This window comes from Pangasianodon hypophthalmus, chromosome 28, assembly GCF_027358585.1.
Source record: "Pangasianodon hypophthalmus isolate fPanHyp1 chromosome 28, fPanHyp1.pri, whole genome shotgun sequence".
In the NCBI taxonomy this organism is placed as follows: Eukaryota; Metazoa; Chordata; class Actinopteri; order Siluriformes; family Pangasiidae; genus Pangasianodon; species Pangasianodon hypophthalmus.
In genome coordinates this window covers 14,279,676-14,302,408 of record NC_069737.1, presented here as the reverse complement: position 1 = coordinate 14,302,408, position 22,733 = coordinate 14,279,676, and the positions used below count along the sequence as shown (strand labels likewise).

Sequence of the window (22,733 nt, the reverse complement as noted above, 5' to 3'; positions counted from 1 at the left end):
ATCCCGACAAACACTGGACACATGATGGAAAAACACCCTGGATGGAACAGCAGTCTATCACAAGTGTTGTTTTTTTATATCTCATTACAGATAATAATAATTTGTGTAACAACATGTTAGTGGAGACCACGTTCAAGACCACAGCGATGACTAATAAAACAGTCGCACTGTCTTTAGCCTCACAAGCTAAGACTTCTAGCTATCTCGTTAACACTAAATGCTTCAAGAAAACTTGAAGAAAAAAAATTTTCCATCTAGGAAGTACAATGTCTTGCTCCAAAAAAGCTTCCACAGTGTTCAGAAGTTTGTTTTCCACTTGGAAACCTGTATTGTGCGTATGCAGTGGTACAGAAAACCAAACCAAATTTAATACACATGAGCTGTACACAATATATCCAATGAGATGACGCTACATTATCATAGACGCAAATTATTTCTTGATAACACAAAATAAAGCACATTTATTGTTAAAAGAAAAAATCATGTAGCCTCAACAAAACATGCACATTTTTTAAAAATGTATTGCTTGTAGACAAAAATGCACAAAGTTCTTCGCTTTGCTGTGATTTATCAATTACGACAAAATAAAAATGAGGCATGATTAAAAAAATACACAGCAACAACAACTACAACAAGCAAAGTTATAATTCTTGCTTGTTAGTCGATTCCTACGACTCTTTAAACAAGAACCGGTTCACAAGAGTCGACTCGTTGGTGAATCGAATCATCTGAAGTCGCTCTCCTGACAGCATCCGGTGCGCTGAACACCGCGGCGCTCAGCTCGGAGTATCTCCATTCCTCTCCATTCATGTTTGATTTGATTTGATTTCTGTTGCGTTGTTCAGGAGTTTAGTGCTGAAAGGATTAAGTGTTAAAGAAGGATGATGCTTGCTGACAGGAGAAACGCTTTGCTCCTGTTTTGCCTCCTGCTCAGGGCGCACGGTAAGACTCCAAATGGTTTTGTGGTTTTGTTTTGAGGTTCATTTGTCTATTTTTTTATGTTTCTGAGAGGTTTTACACACTACAGTCACGTTTAAAGGACTGCAAAGCCATTCATGGTTCTTCCACGTTCTAAAATTGTGCTAAAACTTGATTTCTGAAATTAGTTTTTGGAAACTAATTTGAACTGAAAAGTTTGGAGATGTCGCATATTATGGTGCTATTTAATAAACAATAAAATGCTTTTATTTCTCTCTGGGTTTATTTAAGGGGAAAAATATATTCTTCCAGGAAATGTAAACGAAAATAATTCAGAATAATCAATTCTCCTATAGGACCATGTCTTAGTAAAGAGCACAGGTCCAACATAACAACAGACATTTTTTAATGATTTATTTATTAAATCAGCATTTAATCCCTTTTTTTAATTTAAAGTACTTAAAACCATTAAATGTTTTTTTTAGTCCACTTCCTAACCTCACTATCAAAACCACACACCTTATTAATGTTCGTGTATTTACTAGCATACTCTCAGAAATAAAAATTCTTTGTTGCTTGGTTGGTCCCATGAAGGGAACATGTTTTGTACCTTTACGCTGTTATCATTTACCTGAAAAACCTTTAGATTAAGCTCCATCATTGGACCTCTACTCTAAAATGTACACCACATCCATTTCCCCAGGTACATCATACATACTGGTAGTTGGTTTTTGGTATCAGCCCAGTGATGAGGGAAAAGTACAGTATGGTACCTGTGTTTCTGAATGTAGTTACAGGATAAGATGAATAATAAGAGGTTAAAGTACGTCTCTTGTAATAATTATGCAGAATGATATAATTTACTTCACATCTAAATCCACTGTCCTTTGCATATTTGAATCAAACGTGTTGTTAGTATGTGCTAATGCTATAGCAAACAAACAAAAATTATTTATTAAGTATTTCATATTACTTTTCTTTGCCTGGGAAAAAAAAAATGAGTCAAGCCTATGAAATTATAAACACCATTTCCCTGCTTTTACATGCACAATAAGCCGACCTGTCCTGAAGCACATTAATAACACATTTTAATAACTCGCGCTGTTCTATAATAGTTGTGCGCTTCAGTTTGCTGCTTTGTTAATGAGTAATTAGCCTTTAGGAGATTATAATTACTCTGCCAATGACAGCCTTTCGGAGTCGATGAGAGTTTATTTCTAGCTTTTGTTTCCCCTTTGCCTTGTTTTGTAACTTTTTAGACAAAAAAAATCTCACTCAATAGCAAATTTGTACCCAGTTCGATCTTGGGTTTCCTCCAGGTTCCCCAGTTTCCTCCAGCCTCCCAAAGACATATTAATAGGTGGAGTGGCAAAGTAAATTACCCCTACGCTTACTGAAGAGGAATAAATGAAACATTTTAACTAATCTGGGTTTTGCTTGGTTTACCCTTAATATCTAGGAGCATCGTTGTAGAATTGTCCCACACCGTGTTGAATCAACTTTACCAAGCTTGTGATGAACGCATGGTGTGGACTTCATGAGTGTTGAATTGAGACCTACAGTGTTAGAAAACAGTTTACAGTACAGGTACATAATCCTGAGTGTAGACCAGTGTGACGATATTTAACATCTTTATTTGTTTACTTGATCTTTATAGTGTAGAGTTTTGTGTTTATATGTTCACAGCATTTGAATTTATTCTTCATTCATGAATGAAGAACTGCAGGTTTAAATTGCTTTCACATATACAGCGTGTGGTGCGTTTGACTCGGACTCTGGTGTGTTTTGCCCCTGAGAACACAGCACACACACACCAAAATGGCTGGTCTGAGAGAGTCTGAGCGAGATGGTCTCGGTCCGCTTCCAAGTGTGTAGTGAGACAGAGATTCAGCTCTGAATCGTCTCTTGGAGAAGGTTTGCTTGTCTTCTCTGACAAAGAGTTTTATGAAGACGTTTTTTTTTTCAGCCCCACACACTCTTCAGACATTTTTTGGTACGTGTAATTATGTGCAGTGTGAACCCAAATACCAAACGAACCAGAAGTATCCGTTTCACAATGATTTGAACTTGGTTCATTACAGAGTTCATTTGGCGTCCATACAGTGTAAAAAAATATGAACGAATGTAGTTGCTAATTACAAACACTCGAAGTTACTTCCACATTCTATTAACCTTAATGAATATTTTTTAATTTCACCCTCTAAGTGTTAATGCAGTACAGTTTAACCCTATATCGAAATTTTATAAAAGTCAGGTGCAAAATAAAGAGCCAAAACTGTAAGATGGACATTTTGGATGTTAAATGGTAGGCTGTTGTTGTGAAGGCAACATCTTAAACACTTCCGCATCCAGATCAGGGTCCACCAGTTGATGAAGCTTAGTTTATACTATACTACACACCAGATGCGTTTCTTCACTCTCCGATCACAACACAACAGAAACAGTGCAGCCAAACAGGATGCTATGGATTAATTGTTTTCTAAAATAGCCAGGGCCCTGAGCAATAGCGCTGCTACATCTCAGCTGAAAGTCAAAGGGCAAAGGACACGAGCTGGTTTTTGTTTTCCGTGGAGGCTGTTCAGTGTTCTGTCGCAGGTCAGTGCTTTTGGGTACCACGAAGTTCTCCATCATTGGTTTTACATACAGAATGTTGCTGTTATATTTGGGACACAGCCTCAATTTTTTTCCTTCTTGGGCAAATGGATCTCAAATCCAAGATGAAGATAGGATTATAGAATTATAGGAGAAGATGAGGATAAATCGTCTATTTAAATATACAGTATGCACATACACATACACACACACACATACACAGACACACACACACATACTGTCTGTGCTCTGGGTAGTTTTGGTGAAATCGTTTAGTATCTCATGGTTCTGTCTGCTCAGAGTATTAGAATAGCCACTTTGCCTGAGGCTCTGCTCTGTGTGTGTGTGGGTGTGTGTGTGTGTGTGTGTGAGTGTGGGTGTGTGGGTGTATGAGGCTGTGTACTTAATCTAGCAGTATGTAATTCTCTGTCTGAGCATCCCTCCAATGTAGGATTTGTCATGAAGTCACTGAGTAAGAGAGAGAGACAGGCAGAGAGAGAGAGAGAGAGCGAGAGAGAGAGATGGTGCAAGAAAGAGAGAGAGAGAGAGAGAGAAAGAGAGAGAGACAGTCAGATAGAGGTCTTGATTTTCAGCGTATTTGTTCCGATCAGTAAAAATCTTTAAACTATATTTAATTATTTTTTATTAACTGTTTATTTTGCTGTATTTAAAGTGAGTCTGTTTTCTGAAGTTTACTATTTACTATTCTTATTACTTAAATTATTCTTTCAAATCATTCAGATTTACTGCTTCAAATAAAAAGGTCAACGAAGAAAACCGTTTCACCTTGAACAGTCACTCCTCTTATTTTATATTTCTCCACCTTCTTTCTGTTCACTTTTTTTCCTCCACTGGCCTTCTGTGGGTTTTTTTTTTTGTATCACCCCTTTCTGCCTTCACATTCTCTTTTATCGCCCTTGTATTTTTTAATTTCCTATTCAAGCCTATTTCTCTCTCTCTCTGTCTTTTTTCTCTTCACTCTAATTTAAATTGGATTGTGATGGAGTCAGAGGGTCAGTCAAGTGCTGAAGGATAGCCTCCTACATGCAGGTTGATATTTTCTTGTATAATGTAATATATAATAATATTATACATATTATACAATAATTATATAATATACAATAATATATACACACTTTTTCTTCAACTTGTGTGGCCACAATCTTCACGCTGCATTGGAAGGTGAAGATATATAATGCACTATTTATGTAATTAAACACATATTAGAGACTCGGGTAGATGCTAACACACAAGGATTTAACATAACACGCTAACACAAATAATGGCACAAGACAAGCTCATAGTGAGGAGTTGAAATAGTGAGGGAGTGTCAGATATCCTGACTGTGAGGAGGTTCACAGGTTCTCTCAGTGTCAGTGGGTTTCCTCCGGGTTCTCAGATTTCAGATTTCCTCCCGCCTCAGAAAAAAACAGGCCAGTAGGTGGATTGGTGTGTGTGTGTGTGTGTGTGTGTGTGTGTGTGAGATTGTGCCCTGGGATAGTTTCCTGAAAGTGAGTGAGTGTTGAACAAATTAAATTCCCACCAGATTTCCATTCATTTTGTTTTTATGTGTGTATGCTGATAAATTCCAGTGACCGACTGTGTTCACAGCTCATCTGATTTACATTTAGCCACGCCCACACAAAAAAAAAATGTCAAAGATGACAACAGCAAGTCTGTGACAGCAGTCTCAGAAAACATTGAGTGTGACGCATGTTCTGGAAAAGGCACCCACACTCACACACACGTGTTTGTGCCACACAGCTATGTGTGTTTGAGTGTGTGTGTGTGTGTGTGTGTGTGTGTGTGTGTGTGTGTGTGAGAGAGAGAGAGAGGGGTTTCTACAGGACAAAGTCTCTAGGTGACAGGAAAAGGCCTCCTGTCTGATTCTATCTTCATGGCCTCTTCTCCACTAACAACGAAACACACTTAACATCTCCTCCAAGATACACAGGGAAGGGGAATGGGAGTTTCTGAGTCACAAACACACACACACAAACACACATTTTCTCTCTTTGTCCTAACTCTCAGTACTGCTGAATGAGATTGTGCTCTGCAGATGAGACTCCGTACGGTTTTGACCATGCCCTCATCAACTGCCCCTGGGTTGAACTTACTGTATCACATCTGTCTTTCACTGACACACACAAACGCACACAAACACACACACACACACTAACCGTTCAGAGAAAGTGTACAAGTTATTTCGGGACATATCCACCATTTTTAATTGAACACGATAGAAGTATTTATTCACCTGCCTGAATCAAGAAGGTTTAAAACTGAAGAACCATTATTTTAACGGTCATGTAGATCCTTGCTGTCTGTCCCGTCAGTAATTATTACACTGATGAACAACGCTTGCCCTCGTTTCCTCTTCGTATCCACAGTCATCGAGTTGTGAGATGAGAGTATGTTGATGTAATTGTTTAGTGGAATCTACAGAAGGAGTGTAACAATATGTTGCTATAATAAAATACATTGATGAGGAATTCTGAAATGTTAAAACCACATTGTCCTCATTTGTTTGAATGCATTTTAATTGGATCAAAGCTTTTCATAATTAATATTCAAAAGGCCTCCTTATCCCTGACTAACCCTATTAACCCAGAGAGCCAATGCAGACTTAACAAGCCTAGGTAATTAAATTAACACACACACACACAGGGAAATTAACACACACACACACACACACACACACACAAACACACAGAGGCAAAGCCACTGTTCTGTTCTGAACCTCATATCCTCATATTAAGCTTCTTCACCATGATGATCTCTGGGGAAGTGAGCAGTAGATGCAGGTTCAGAATGTGAGTCTTTTGCATTGAGACTGGAAAATTAAAGAATGAAGAAAAAATTTTTCTGTCCCAAACACTAGATTCACATCTGACACAATGTGCGTTTTGCAGAAGGATATAGTCGTCACATTTAAAAAAGTTTAAAGTCTTAAAAGTTCGTCTCTTTTCAGTGAGTCAATGAAATAAGAGTCGACTCTTTTGACTCCCACATGGTTCATTGCTTTTTTCCCCCCTAAATAGGACAGCGTGTGCAATATTTTGCCCAGTGATTCTTCTTCTTGGACTGAAATTGTTTCATGAATTCTTAATTAACAAAATGATATTACTTTGTATTGTATTTTATAACATTTTTAGCTTTAAGCATTGCGCATGTGCATTGACAAAAACTGTAAGCATCCCTGTATTAATATTATTGTGCTGTCGTGTCTCCTCTTCATTGTGCTGATTTTTTTTTCTATTTATCCCCATAACTGATCACCACCTATAATCCACCCAGCTGAGAGAGTCAAACACACGCTTCATTATTCACACAATCGTCGAAAAGAAGGTTCCATGCAAGCAGTTAGGAGGAAAATGAATATATGAATGAATGAGTAATGGCACTGCCTACATCTACAAAAAAAAAAGAAAAAAAATGGCTCACGTATTCCCATTTACAAGACCCGACTCAAAGAGTCAACTCATTCACAAGTGACACATCACTAGTTCTAAGAGCTTTGGTGACAAGTTAATGAGATATTCTCACATGTTTGATGATGAGCTACACATTCCTTTCAGAACTGCATCAGAAAGGTCTGAAAATGTGTGTGTGTGGAGTGTGTGTAAAAAGTGCATGTGCCTTCTCATACTCACACACGGACACACACTTCACTAAGACGTGAAAAAGAATGACTTATTTTTCCGGAATTGATCTTTTCTTATGTTGCCACCTCACAGCTCCAAGGTCCCTAGAGTTAGCATTAGCAAGTACTGTGATGAAATCTCTTTCAAGCGTATTCAGCCATTCAGCTGCCTGAAAGCTGAGTTACAACACTGTAAACACACAAAAATCATCTCATAATGATTTCTGAGAATGGTACAAACAGTCCTGTATTTCTTTGTAAGGAGGTTTTTACTGTGGTTCTTGATGATTTTTCAAAGTACAATGCACTCACAGCAGGATTATCTGGCTGTGCTGGGTGCTTACCGATTTCAGATTGAAATGGGGGTGGAGTTAAGGGCTGACTGACGTAACACAGTTTTCCAAACATGTTTTATCTTGTTCTACATATTTTCCAGGTTATTTGTACAAGTAAAAATTTAAATAAAATCAATTCTTGCAACTTTTTAACAATTGATAAAGATAGGGGAGAGAGTGGGCAGATTGGGGAGGTGTTAGCAGTACGTGGGTGGAGATGTAATCAGTAGCTGGACGTATTTGACATATTTAAAGATAATGCATGACATCTAGCTTGTTTGTGTGAGTATGTTGATGGTCTGTTTTTGTTTTCCATCGATGTCGTACATGAACACCCGGCTGTCATCGAGCTGTGCATAAATATAGTCCTTTCCTGTTGCTTTTAACAATGCTGTGTGTGTGTGTGTGTGTGTGTGTAGAGTGTCTGTCGTCTAAAGGAGAGGACAGGCTGTTCCACCGCCTCTTCCGGAAGTATAATCAGTTTATCCGGCCGGTGGAGAACGTGTCAGACCCAGTGACAGTGGAGTTCGAGGTCTCCATCTCTCAGCTTGTCAAAGTGGTAAGAGCTGTGTCAAGTCCTCAATTTTAAAGGTACACGATTACACCTGCTTCTTGTTTATATCAGGAAAAATTTATTCTAGGCTTCTTGACAGCTCCCCCTTTTTTTTTTTTGCTGCAACTTTCTTGACACTGAAACCTGTACATAGTGCAATCATTAAGAAATTCTTCAAGGAAAAGTTCTCCAGGATACAAACTTGGTTATTTTTAAAGCTGAATTTCAAGCCCAACCTAGATTTTGAGCTCTGTTTACTCCCAGAATTGAAAAATTAGAAAAATCAATCCAGTATTCTTAAATATTCCATTTCACTTCTACCAAAAGTCACCGATGAGTTGACAGCTTCAGACCGATGTTGATAAGAATCAAATAGAAGATCTATAGATCTATAAACACCAGACCTATAGAATAAAATATAAATGTTATATATAATAATTAACCAAATCTGGGTTTTCATATTTCATACTTTTGGAACAAGCTTCATACATTTGGCCAAATAATGGGGGATTGCTCCTGTTTGTGGTAAGAAGTTAATTACAATATATTTCTAGTTACTAACTACTGTAACTTTTGTTGCATGTTGATACAATTCCAGACTTAATTTAAGACCATTCTTAATATTTTTTAAAATAATATTTTAATCATTTGGCCAATATCAGTAAATTTAATATAACAGTAATATAGCCACAAGCGCCAATCTATGGGGTCCCAGCACCCTTTGCAATTAGCGCTCTCAGTCACCAGTTTTTGCAAAGTTACATAGAAGACTTAAGAATCCAGTGCTTTTTTCTTGACGATGGCTCAGTGAAGTAATCCAGTCATCATTAGAAATGACTGGATCCAAGCACCATTTGCACGTAGCACTCCCAGTCACCAGTTCTTGCATAAGTTACATAAAAGAATTAAGAATGCATACTTTTGAAGTTTTGCGACGATGGTTCTGTGGTAACCCTGTTGATGGTGGCCATGTTTTTCAAGTATTTCAGTCATCATTATAAATTCACTTACAGATTCACACATACAGGCAGCATACCAAATCCCAGGTCAATCCAACATCTGGTTGGTTGGATGTGACCACCATCAAAATTGTCCTCAGAATATTGAGATTTAAAATTTGTTTATGAACCACAATTAATTGTAAACCCTTAACCACACTATGTATCATTAACGCCTAGAGTTCATCTTTCTACTGAACTAAGATTCAGTAGAGAGACTGACCTAAAAATGAAAGTCTTGAAATTATCACTGTTATACTTTTTCTGATTTGATTAGGCAATTTAGTGCACATTGGCCTTTTCTATAACCAAAACTCAGCTGGTAGTTATATCTACTATTGTCAAAACCTCTAAACACTCATTACAAACTCCTTAAACACTTTCTACAAAACATATCACACAGTGGTTCATGCCTAAGCCAAACTTGTTTAAAAAACTAAATGTTTCTGTGGAGATGTGCTCGTCTTGTTCAGCGCATCAGTGTTTGAATCAGTGATTTCAAGTAACTGAACAAATCAGTGAATCATTTAATTGAACTGACTCAAATGACTCAAAATACTGAAAAGACAAAAATTGTTTAACTTTTCCTCAAAATATCTTCCTATGGTCCACAATCAGCAAATTCAGTTATAAAAACATGATAGCATGAAGGTTTCTTATTAACATCTTTTCTTATGTTGGGTATATGATCTTAAATTTTCCAGATAGAGAACTTACCAGAAAATCAGCACGTTCCAGTTCCTATCAGATGATATATAGAGCCCTGTCCAATTACTGTTCGCTTCCAGGAAAATTCCTGCACCACTTTTTTTTTTATTTTGAAAGAACATTTTCCATCACCAGCAGGTCAGAGAGTGCAATAGGGCTGAAATTTCCACTCTCAGCTCCCAGGATGTCCAGCAGACACTGTGCTTAGAGCTGCAGATTAAATTATCCTCTCCACAGTTATCTATCCATTGCCACAAGCTTACTTTCTTGAACAGACCTCTAGCCTGCATTCTCATAATGGTCACTAGCCCTCACTTTGCTTTTAGCCTAGCTTTTGCCATTTTAAGAAATGTTCTGTTACTTTACAAACAAAATTTATTAGATGAACTCACCTGAGAATTTAGTCAGAAGGTATTTTCCTTTGACATGTTTCCTTTTGTATTTTGCTGAATTTGTTTTATTTAGCTCACTCCTCCATTTCTACACAACAGCTAATCTAACAAGCCTGCTAGTTAGCATGCTAATCCTCAGTAAGCTGGGTGGATAGCTAGCTTATTAGCAAGCAGATTTTGAGGGAAGCTCAAGGAGAGCAGGCAGTATTGGAATGGAGATATCCAATTATGGAAGGAGTTTTAATTTTAGAGAGTTTTTTCAATGAAAAATGATAAAGGTCCTGTTTTATGTAGCTTACTTCTCCATTTCAGCATGACACCAAACTTATTTTTTTAACTTATCTAGCTAGCCTGCTAGTTAGCACACTAGATAATTCATAGGGTGGCTGTTTAGCTAGTTTATTAGCAAGCAAGCATTGAGGGAAATTTACGATTAGTATTGCACCAGAGACATTTAATTATGGAAGAAGTTTTGGAAGAGTTTTTACTTCAGAGTTTTTTTTTTTTTTTTAATAATAAATAATTAAGCAAAGCCTGTTAGACTCAACGGTTTAATAGTCTACCATAAAAAGGGGATTTATAGTATTTTTCTGTATTAGATACTGCATTTTGTTCTCTCTGTCTCTGGTTTTTCCTCTCTTTCTCTTTTTCTCTAGGATGAAGTCAATCAGATAATGGAGACCAACCTGTGGTTACGACATGTAAGTGATCTATACAGTATGGTGTTTATGCATATGTGTGTTTAAAGTGCAGGAATATGAAATTTATAAGGTAGTCTACTTGAAATTTGCTTACCCAGACCTTTGAATTTACAATATTATGTACAATTAAAAAATGTTTACAAAATCCAATATGCACCTGGGATTTTTCTCTGGAAGATGAACAAGAGAAAGTGCATTTTTTCCAGTCAAAACCTAAGACCCAGACACAATCTGCTTGTTTTGGGTGCCGGTGCTACCGATTTTGTCCACATCAGTGTGTGTTATGCAAGTAAGTCACTTTTTATACACATTCAATCAATACAGTGAGGACAGGAAATTGTGTGTGTGTTTGTGGAGTTGTCAGGTAAGTCACTGGTCTAATGTACTTCTTTTTATATTAGATGAAATGTGATTAAGATCAAACTATAATAACATTTGGAGAAAAGCAATGTGAATGAATGACATTCAGTTTTGTCTCGTTTGACCCTGTGTACAGTCAGATGGAGTGTAGCTGAGTGGATTATATTACAGTTCGATTGTAACACAAATTCAGCATTTCATTCTATAAAAGTAAATTCTGATGCACTTCTTTTTCCCACCAAGCTGTAAAATAAGATATTTATATATTTGTACATAGAGACAGCAGGTGTTTTTGTTTGTGTGTGAGCGAGAGAAAAGGTATAGTAGACACTCTGAAGTGTTTTGTGTATGTGAGAGTTAGAGAGGAAAGGCAAGTGCTTTAAGATTCCCTGTATATATACCTCATGAACTTATGAACTCAACTGTTATTCAGCCTTGCTAGAGGAAATCCATTTAGCTGTTAATAATAGATATATTTTTCCCCATCCTGCTAAAAAAAATAACTCTTTAACTCTTCAAGCACCAATGCAGTACAGTTAAAGATAGGAAAAAAGCCAGGCCATCCTTCTCAGGGTTTGATGTGCTGTGCATTCTGAGATGCTTTTCTGTTCACCACGGATGTAAAGATTGATTATTTGAGTTATCATAGCGTTTTTGTTAGCTCGAACAAGTCTGGTCATTCTCTTCTGATCTGTCTCATCAACAAGGCTTGTCTGCCTCTTATGCTTACCGGATGTCCTGCTTACCATTCTATGAAAACTCTAGAAACACGAAATACTCAAACCAACCCTTTTGATGTGAACATTAACCGAAGCTCCTTACGTGTGTCTGCATGATTTTATACATTGTGCTGCTGCCACATGACTAGATAATTGTATGAATGAGCAAGTTATTAAGTCAAAGTAATGAGACATTAAGTGAAAATGATGATAAATTATGATAAAATATTTTGAAATAATGAGTTACTAAGTTGGCATAATGAGTTAACATAGTGTAAAGTGGTTCAGGGTTTCCATAAATTAGGCCGTGTTTGACTTGTAGGAGATGTGCATATGTTAGAGCATGAATGCTTATCAAGCCAAATAGTTATAGGTAGAATTTTTCAAGTTATAGGTAGAATTTTTTTTTAAATACAAACTGTGTGCAGAGGTGAACATCTATGGTTTAGTTGTAGCCTTTATGATTTTTGACTCGTTGATACGGCAATATGGGAGACTAAACATAAAAAAATCTGGAGGAAAAGTATATTCACTGAAGGGGAAAGGACATGGGACATGAAAGATACATTTGTTTCTAGGAGCAGCTACTTTAATTCCTTGCCAACTTTATTTAGGTGAATTTTGACATATATGGAATTATGAACCTCAGATTTGTGAACCATTAGAAAACAAGTGGGCAGGGCTGCGGTTACTGTTTGGTTAAAGCACAGGGTAGAGTGTGCCGTTTATCATTTATCCTGTGAGTATAGAGCCATCCCATCCAACATATGCCAAGGTTTTTTATTTTTTTGGGAAAAATGGTGATCTAATTTTATTATTATGTAAACTGCTTTACTCTTTATTAAAGCTGGTCTTTATTTATGCCTAAACAAGATTGTTTTAAGAACTCCTGAAATAATCAACCTTTTTCAAGTTACATTCACTTACATCCACAATACTAGTTAGCTATTCAGCTAATGTTTCCAGAAACCTCATCAGTGTGCACCCACATGTTACAAAATGTGTGTGCATGTTTAAGAGTGAGCGCGAATGTGTGTGCGCAGCAGTTCAGTGCAATTACCATGCATATCACCTGATGGCAGGATTTGTATTATGACTGAACAGTAGCTGTAATACAGCACACACACACACGTTTGTCTTAATATCCTTGTGAGGACCATCCACTGACATAATTATTAAAAAAAATCTTAAAAGAATGATGTCATTCCTTAATCCCACCTATATCCTATATAATACCAGTCTATAGGCAACAATTTCGATTTGTATCTGATCTTACCTTATATATATCAATGCTGTTCAACTGATTTTTATTTTATTCAAATTTGTTTTTTCTTCACATCCCTACTATTGAGGAATAGCTACAGCATTTCTCCTGTTGTATCATGAACATGTTTTTGATGTACCACGTGTGGACACAGTGTTAGTGTCAGTCATGTTGTGGCAATGATTCACATCCTGTTCATGCTGAGTGACTGTCATGCAAAGACACACTGCATGTCTTTATACATAAATAATTCATAACCCGATGAGTGACTGTGTCTAACTCAGGGATATATATATATATATATATATATATATATATATATATATATATATATATATATATAATATGAATGATTGAGATGTACTTGTCCAAGATGATTCTGAAATGTCCACATTAACAATGTTATATATATTGAAGATACTGTTAGGTGTTTAATAGCCAGGATGAGTGACACAAAAGAAAAGTGTTATTGTTGGGAGACTGCGAACTCGAATCCTGACGAACCCACTCCTGTGGCCAGGAGTCCAAGATGGTGCTAACTCATCCCCTGTCAATCTGAGTGACACTTACCAATCATGAGCACCTGTGAGGTCATGTATCCTAGTGTATTCAGCTAACGCTGTGGCAGAGCATGAGCAGTAGTATGAGATGTGGTGGCTTCATTTATCTTAGAGGAAGCACGTGCCATTCTTCACCCCTCACCAGTTGGTAGCTATCATGATAGGAGAGAACTAGTGGCTGAGAAATGGGCAAATGAAAAAATTCGGAGAAAAAATCTCACAGTTGTTATTTGTCACCCTTTTGGTGGAGGCCTAATTGCCCCACAGTTTGAAAGGAATCTCTCTAACACTGAATCTCCCACGCCAAATTGCTTTGATCTGCAGCCAATAGAACCTCTTACAAGTGGCTTTCACTGACTCACCGACAACTAGTGAAGTATTGCAAGTAAATCTTCTATACAGGGATCTTTACATAAATTCGTAGGGGATATCGGTTTAAGAAATCTGCAACCTAAAAATGCCAATATTCTTTTTTTTTAACTCCATTTTCTCCCAATTTGGTTATTAGCCAAATCCCTCTTACAGGCTAACTCCTACTAGCTAGCACAAGCTATCCACACAACAGCTACCAACCAGAAAGTATGAAGTTGTGTGCTTCCTCTAAGACACCTGAAGCCAGCCACCCAATCTTTTCAAACTGTTGCTCATGCTACGTCAGAGGGCAGCATAACACACTCATAACAAAGGGCTATCTGCCCTCTTCTGCATACATGAGTTCACATATACCCATGATTGGCCAGTGTTACTCTGATTGACAGGGGAGAGAGTAATATCATCCCTCCCACCAAGACAGAGATTCGAATTTGCAAACTATTGATGATGTTTCCTCCCCATTTTGGTGTCAGAATACGCCTGTACTATTTACAGTCAATTAATTATGTTTAACTAATTTATGCGTTGTAGATATGGAACGACTACAAACTGAAATGGTCTCCAGCAGAATTTGACGGAATTGAGTACATCAGGGTTCCATCCAATAAGATATGGAGGCCTGACATTGTGCTGTACAACAAGTAAGCATCTTCAGGCAAATATAACCGAGTTGTAGATTTTTTGTTTACAAAAGAATGAGTGAGAGAAAATGGGGGTACTGCAATCTCTCAAATTATATGTAGACCGTCATTAACCACCTCATTGCCCCAGTGCTGTAGGTGATTTCTTGGTGGAAGACAAGACCAAAGCTCTGCTGAAGTACGATGGCACGATCACCTGGGTCCCTCCAGCCATCTTCAAGTCCTCCTGCCCAATGGACATCACCTACTTCCCCTTTGACTACCAGAACTGCTCGATGAAGTTTGGTTCATGGACGTACGACAAAGCCAAGATTGACCTGGTGCTGATTGGCTCCAGGGTCAACGTCAAGGACTTCTGGGAGAGTGGCGAGTGGGAGATCATTGATGCACCAGGCTACAAGCACGACATCAAGTACAACTGCTGTGAGGAGATCTACACGGACATTACGTACAGCTTCTATATCCGTCGCCTGCCTCTGTTCTACACCATCAACCTCATCATCCCGTGCCTCCTTATCTCTTTCCTGACCGTTCTCGTCTTTTATCTTCCATCGGATTGTGGCGAGAAAGTGACGCTCTGCATTTCCGTCCTCCTCTCCCTCACCGTCTTCCTCCTGGTCATCACCGAGACTATCCCCTCCACTTCTCTCGTCATCCCCCTGATCGGTGAGTACCTGCTCTTCACCATGATCTTTGTCACGCTCTCCATCGTCATTACTGTCTTTGTGCTCAACGTGCACTACCGCACTCCCACCACGCACGCCATGCCCTCCTGGGTGCGAGCTGTATTCCTGCGGGCCCTGCCCAGAATTATGCTGATGAGACGTCCCATGGACCAGTCAGAATCCTCTGGAAAAACAAGTTTGCCTGAGGGATCATCTGGGGAAGGAGAAGGGAAGAAAAGGAAGAACAGTTGCAGCAACTGTTTGGAGTTTGGCGAGGGGAAAGCAAGGGAGGGGGACGTGAAGAAAGGGCCATGTCCACGCCATCCGATGAAAGAGCCTCCCGAAGGGGATTGTGGGAAACCGAGTCGGCAGCTGAGTGCCGTTAACACGGTGGTGGCGTTTTCAGTGGTGTCCCCCGAAATTAAGCAGGCCATCGAGAGCGTCAAGTACATCGCCGAGAACATGAGGAGCCGCAACAAGGCTAAAGAGGTGCACACACACACACACACACACTTTTTTTTATCCACTCCACTTTTCTTTCCTTCTCTTTTTACCTCCATTTTTTCTGTCATCCCTCTTTCTTTCTTTCTTTCTTTCACATCATTCTTTTCACAGCAGTGGATAAACCCATCCAAACATATCACTTCACCGTGATGTCTCACACAGCTAATATCCTCATTTGAATAAATCAACGCATACAGATTAGTTTTCCGTCTATAAATATGGCATTTATGTCACTCTGTGAAGGAGTGTTTGATATGGAAATTCTACATACTTCTTTATCCCACATTCTCTCCTTCTCTTTGTTGTGATGCAGTTGCTCAGGGATGTGTCACTCACTGACATTACCATTGCTAGTGTTGCCTGTAATAATAATTATGATTTGTTAACTACCTCTTTCCTATCCTTTTCTTCTTTCTTTCTAGGTGGAGGATGATTGGAAGTACGTTGCCATGGTAATTGACCGAATCTTCCTGTGGGTGTTCGTGCTGGTGTGTGTGCTTGGAACAATGGGACTCTTCTTCCAGCCTCTCATCGGTTTCCTCGCATGATAACTGACTGGATCACACGTTCCCGACCAGTCAGTCACGGCAATCGCTAGACTAATCACCCGAATCACTGACACGAGTTTCCAAATACAATCACCGAGAAGAAATGAAGAAAGAGTGAACAAGAAACAGTGTTTATATTCTCACAGTTTTACAGTTTTGACAGTTTTACTTACTTGTATGTTATAGTACGGCTAAGGTGTGTGGTGGTCTAGGCAACCAAATCGGATGTGACAAAAAAGCGTTTTTTTTTAAACATTGACATTTCTATAAATATATTTAACCAGACCAACATGGAAATGTTTCTATTTACGTTACCTTCCCTTATCTCAGCATCTGCCTGCAAAGGTCATGTTGTATAAGGAGCCAGCTTAACAAACACAGAGGTAAAGACGTTCTTCACACCACAAATGTCACGCTTTGATCAAGTTGTTGGGAAGCTACACTGTATTTCCAAAAGTATTGGGCCATAGACAGACATTGGCAGTAGAATGGGACATACTGAAAAGCTCATTCACTTTAAACGTGGCACTCTCATAGGATGCCACCTTTGCTACAAGCCATGCTCTTTTGACTGAATGGGCAAAATTCCCACAGACTCACTGCAAAATCTTGTAGAAAGCCTTCGCAGAAGAGTGGAGGCTGTTATAGCTGCGAAGAGGGGGCCAACTCCATATTAATATCCATGGTTTTGGAATGGGAAGTCTAACAAGGATATAGGTGTGATGGTCAAGGGTCCACATACTTTAGCCATATAGTGTATATAATGGGGCAAAACAAAAATACGTTTAATCAATTAAATAAACTCAATTCAAAATGTCAGTGAATGAAATCTTTAAATGTGAATTTTTCCATTTTAAATGTGAATTTTTCCAAGAAGCAGATTTTAAAATGCTGTTCTCTTTGCAAAAGAGAAACATACTCTATTTTATTTCAGGAAAGTCTTTAGTTTTAAGAATTGTCAAAGTTTTAAGAAAATGTCAAAGGATTTTCCCCTTATAGATTCCAACAGCTTGACAGATCAAACCAAAATCATTGGTACGCACCAGTCAAACCTTCATCCTATTCAAACGACCTGCTAATCTCTACTCAGGAAAATGAAGGTCGTTTTCACACTCATGATCCAATTCCTGGTCCTTTAATGTTGGTCTATGGTTCGCTTCAACCAAACAGTGGTTTGGTCTGAATCACATGTGGAAGCCGTCCATTCTCAGTGCTGCATGTTGAGAAACATGATTGGTTCAACTTACTTCCTGTTTCGAGTTTCATAATGGTCTGATAATGATCCCTGCACGATGACATGCCATGCATCCCAAAAGTGCTGTTCTTCACAGGCATATTGGTACCAAAGGAAAATAATTAAAAAAACAGCCAACAGTTGAACCTACTACCCACCATTTTTGCAAACTTGCATGTACAAAACCGACATATGGATTTGTGCAAGTGCAATCATGAGCCCTGCCCCCAAACAAACCCAGAATCGATCCTGGTTACAGAAGGTGTGAAAACGCCCTAAGAAAAGTAGATACTGATTAGTGGAAAGTCTTGTCTAGCTGGTGGTTGTTGATTAATAATCACATTTCATACAACATGCATAGGAATTCTTATGACTAGATTGGTACGAAATTTGTCAAACCTCTTACTAACAAAGTCGTAACTACAAGCTCCTCCTCTTATATTGTAGTTCTTATAAATTTGAAATTGTGACACTGTATTGGATGATATTTGCCTAAAATGTGGAGGATGTGTAAATAAAAAGTGCTCGAGAATCCTGTATTTGCCACATCGGTTTGGTAGCATCACTTTTATCTGTCTTTTCATTGTGTATCATGATTTCTTCATCTAAGGACTTGAGCAGGATGTTTAACATAAAAACTGTCCACTTTGCACATAAAAATGCAAATCCCTTTAAAAACACTGCATGATTTCCTGGACACTTTTTTCCCATCTCAGTCTCTGAGACATCCATAATCCCTTTCTCAGCATTTACAAAAGCACAATTCTCTTGTTTGCAGCTGTTTGTATGTTTGTAAATCAGTTTTTCTTCACTGATGTCCTTGAATTAAATGAATACTGAATGAAGTGCTGTCACTGTTGGGGTGTGCTTTTACTGATTTGGGAAATTTTTCATGTTAATCTCTGGCTGCCTGCAGTGATGTTTTTCTGGCTTTAGTCACGTTAGAAAAGCGTTTGATGTTAAACGCGCATTATCATAAGTATTTCTTAAGGCAAATGTAAATGCAACTCCACTTCTGGTTGACTTTCCTGCAATGTGGATTAGTATTCGTGTAAACATTACTTTTCTTCACATCATGGAGTGAGTTGGAGCTTGTGCGAATTTCTTCCTGTCATGCAAACATGGCTAATCACATGTATGAGTATTATGAAATAAATGTGTTTTAAATGGTAACATTCCACCACAAGCTCATGCAAAGTCGTAAGAAATTACAACCATCCGCTGTTAGCTATTCGTAACTTGCCTTGTTTGAGTTTATGACATCATGTTCAGAGAACATAGAAGTGCTGATGTAAATATTACTATTTACACCACACCATGTTGCTGTTGAATTCTCAAATCTGATTGGTCAGAAGGTGTTAATTACTTTTCTATAACAGCAGCTCTGACAGTAGTTCTTGGCTGCGGATCAAACGCTTTTTATATAACAATGAAAAATCTGTAATCATTCATATGGTGAAGTTTTCTAAGGTGACGTTTATTTAACATTTATACAACAATGCAGTTGAGTGCTTGAACCTGATTGGTCAGAAGGTGTCCATTATTTTCGTATAACAGCACAGGTAGCTCTGGTTGTAACATGAACAATAGGTTAATATCGCTGGTTCTAATACGTTATTACTTCTATAGTAACATCTCACTCACACAGACACTCACACAGACACAAAGACAGCAGACAATCATATATATATATATATATATATATATATATATATATATATATATATATATATATATATATATGATACAGTAGAGTACAGTACAATAGTTGTACAATAGTACATAAAGTCCAGTGATACTTTAATTAATGTCAGCAAAAACACATTTTTTTATATTAAAAAAATTACATCTTGTAAAAAAAAAATTTAAATACTGAACACTGGAAAATTTTACAACTTACAACATTAAGTTCAAAATTTCAACATTCACAACAGCTGCTTTTCATCATTATTAAATTACTAAAAAAAAAAAACAAACATTAAATATTTTTCTAAAAAGATATGATGATAACTGCGATATCTCAGACATATTTTATCACGATATTGATATTATATCATCATATCACCCAGCCCTTACTATCAACAACAATAAACTCTTTCAGACCTACATCATCTATGTACGTTTTATTTCATTTAGCTAAAATGAATTGGAACTGAAGTTTAGTTTTAAAATAAGCAAAATAAATTCTATTAAATCTCAAAATCTCAATCTATACAAATTGTGTGGTATGAAAAGCTAACCGATAACGCTGTACTTAGACCTTTTTTAATGAATTTTTACGACTTTGCGATCATGAGCGATCATTTTTGGTTAATTAAACTAATGTAATTAAAGTAATAATTTAACTAATACTGAATGTTATATCAATGTAGAAGAAAAATTATAGGGTTAATTACACTAATATCTTGGGTTAATTACTAATTATTGAGCTAATATTGTATATTAAATCCACATATGAAGAAAAAATCTTTACATCTTTAAAAAAAAAAGTTAAAAATTTTTACTCATTACTTACACTTAACACACTTATTAAAATTGCATACCATGTAGATGAGTGTTGAAGCTGTGAAGCTTGAATGTTGAATTAGCTGAAGCAGATGGACCTCACACACACAAACAAACAAACAAACACACACACACACACACACACACACAAATACCACATATGCTATACTGATCAACTCCCACTCATGGTCAGTCCACGTTTGGCCTGATGGCACGTTACATGCATCTTCCTGCAGATGGAAATGTTTGAGTCGTGAAGAGCCGTAAGCTCGCCAGCTCCCTAATTAATTCTTCGTTATGGATGAAAACCAAAACAACACGATCAGAGAGCTTGTGAAGAAATGAATTTTATAATCCGATGCTCCGATTAGCCAAAACCATTTTATGTAAATGAGCGTACAGGAATAAATATTGGGAGCAGTGCATAAGTAGGTTGAAAGATGTGAAATGAGAGGGTTGTGTCTCAGGGGCATCACACACACATACACACACACACACACACACACATACACACACACATACACACACACACACACACCTGCTACCACCATTCTGAGTGCTAATTTAGCTTGATGTGCAACAAAATTTTGTGCTAAATCAACAGCAACAGCTGTTGTGTAATGCTAAAACTTGAGTTAACCAGTTAACTAAAATGTTAGTTTGTTTTGCTAACCTGTTCACTACTAGTATCTGTTTACTATCACAGGTATGTTTACAGTAATGCTAGTTTCTAAGTTACCTCGTTTACTGTAATGCTTTTTTCTGGGTTAACTTAGTTGTATGCTAGTGTATTTGTTAGCTTATACAGCAAATGCTAATTACTGACCTATAATGCTAGAGCAAACATGTTTGCTCTAATGCTAGTTAACTAAACTATTTACTATAATGCTAATTTCTAATGGTTTTGTGTGTGTGTGTGTGTGTGTGTGTCTTAGACTCATTATAGTGATGCTAGTTTGTTGGTTAGCATGTATATTGGAATGCCTGTTACAAGCCTGAGTGCTATAATGCTAGTTTGTGGGTTTGTTTACTTTGATACTAGTTTATCCCTGCTGGAAAAAAAAACAATATAAACCATCACAGAAATTCTAATAGTTTCCACCACAAATACCATTACAAACCATCAGTCAACCATTAAAACCATTATTGGTCCTTAATGGTATCCACTAGATATAAAATGCCACCAATAAAAGGCACCAAATTGCCTGTAGAGACCCACAGAGACCATTACAGCTTCCATTAAAACCAATACAACTCCCATTATAACCATTAAAACCATTACAAATTTCTATGAGGGATTCTATGGGTTTTTTTTCAGCAGGGTAGGATTAATCTGTTTACTTTTGAAATGTGAAATTAAATAACTATAAAATTTGCATTTTGTTGCAGTGCTAGTGTATAGGTTAGTGTGTTTACATTAATTTTCCAACAGAGATTAAGAAAGTTTGTGTTATCTTGTGTGTACTAATGTTAATATGCAGTATCTGTATATACAGCTTGTGAGGTTTGACTAATGCTAATTTGCTAGTATCTGGTCTAGCCTGTTTATATTTAATGCAGGTACTTGCTGTTTTATGTGTTAGTCCGTTTAATTACTATAAAGCTCATTCCTGGGTTAATGCTAGTTCCTGGGATAAACAATTGCTCTAAAGCTACTTCATGCTCTAATGCTAGTTTGTCATTTAGCCAGTTTAATATAATGCTGTATTAAACCTCACCATGGTCTCTATAATTAGTTTTTCAGTGAGGTGTTAGGGATAGGATGCCTTTAATCTTTGTGTGTGTGTGTGTGTGTGTGTGTGTGTGTTCATGCATGAATATGTGCCCCTTTTTAACCCACCGCTAATCGGATCAGAGACTCATTGACTTAATGGCCTTTTGAACAGGACAACACACAACATGTCTCTTTCTCTCTCTGTCTCTCTCTCTCTGTCTCTCACTTTCTCTCTGTCTCTCACTTTCTCTCTGTCTCTCTGTCTCTCTCTATCTCTCTTGCTCTGTGTGTGTGTGTGTGTTTGTGTGTGTGTGTGTGTTGCTGTCTCATTTTCTTTCTCTGTGTGTGTGTGTGTGTGTGTGTGTGTGGTTTCTATATATGGAACCAAAGATTTTTTTCACAGCAACAGCATCCCCATCCTCATGGGCTCCCATATTTCTGACAGTTCTGTGTGTCTGTTCACCCACCGACCTACCCACACACACACACACACACACACACACACACACACACATACACACACACATCTGGGTGTAACAATCTGGGATGTCTCCCTCACACCTGAGCTGAAAACTGCACTGTGAATGTAAAATCATAACACATTAAAGTTATAATGTACTAGAAAATAGAATATATACGTAATCTAGATAGATAGATAGATAGATATGCATAGATAACATTTGTAAGCAGATGTTTATGTGATATTATATAACTTTACGCTATAGTAAACAACCCTCACCTTCACTCCTTGCTGATATTTATACACATTTTTATAAAATTTTAGCTTTGATTTCATTGAGCTTCCCA

At 37.5% G+C, this 22,733-nt stretch overlaps 1 protein-coding gene across 2 annotated transcripts; it reads left to right on the top strand.

Annotated features, from left to right (window-relative positions):
• Nucleotides 1-756: 756 nt before the first annotated feature.
• On the top strand, nucleotides 757-18,552 carry chrna6 (cholinergic receptor, nicotinic, alpha 6). Of its 2 annotated transcripts, XM_026947719.3 has the most exons (6): nucleotides 757-942; nucleotides 7,908-8,047; nucleotides 10,796-10,840; nucleotides 14,647-14,756; nucleotides 14,887-15,910; nucleotides 16,348-18,552. In XM_026947719.3, the coding sequence occupies exons 1-6, from the start codon at nucleotides 882-884 to the stop codon at nucleotides 16,471-16,473; spliced, it is 1,506 nt and encodes a 501-aa protein (XP_026803520.2). In that variant the 5' UTR covers nucleotides 757-881; the 3' UTR covers nucleotides 16,474-18,552. The 2 variants fall into 2 exon arrangements, with proteins under 2 accessions (XP_026803520.2, XP_034156865.2); XM_034300974.2 differs by lacking the exons at nucleotides 757-942; nucleotides 7,908-8,047 and adding an exon at nucleotides 8,075-10,158.
• Nucleotides 18,553-22,733: the final 4,181 nt, after the last annotated feature.

Coding starts and splice junctions, on each gene's coding strand:
- chrna6 (XM_026947719.3), top strand. CDS start 882: ATGATGCTTGCTGACAGGAGAAACGCTTTGCTCCTGTTTTGCCTCCTG. Junction 943..7,907: donor CCTCCTGCTCAGGGCGCACG/GTAAGACTCCAA, acceptor GTGTGTGTGTAG/AGTGTCTGTCGTCTAAAGGA. Junction 10,841..14,646: donor CCAACCTGTGGTTACGACAT/GTAAGTGATCTA, acceptor TATGCGTTGTAG/ATATGGAACGACTACAAACT.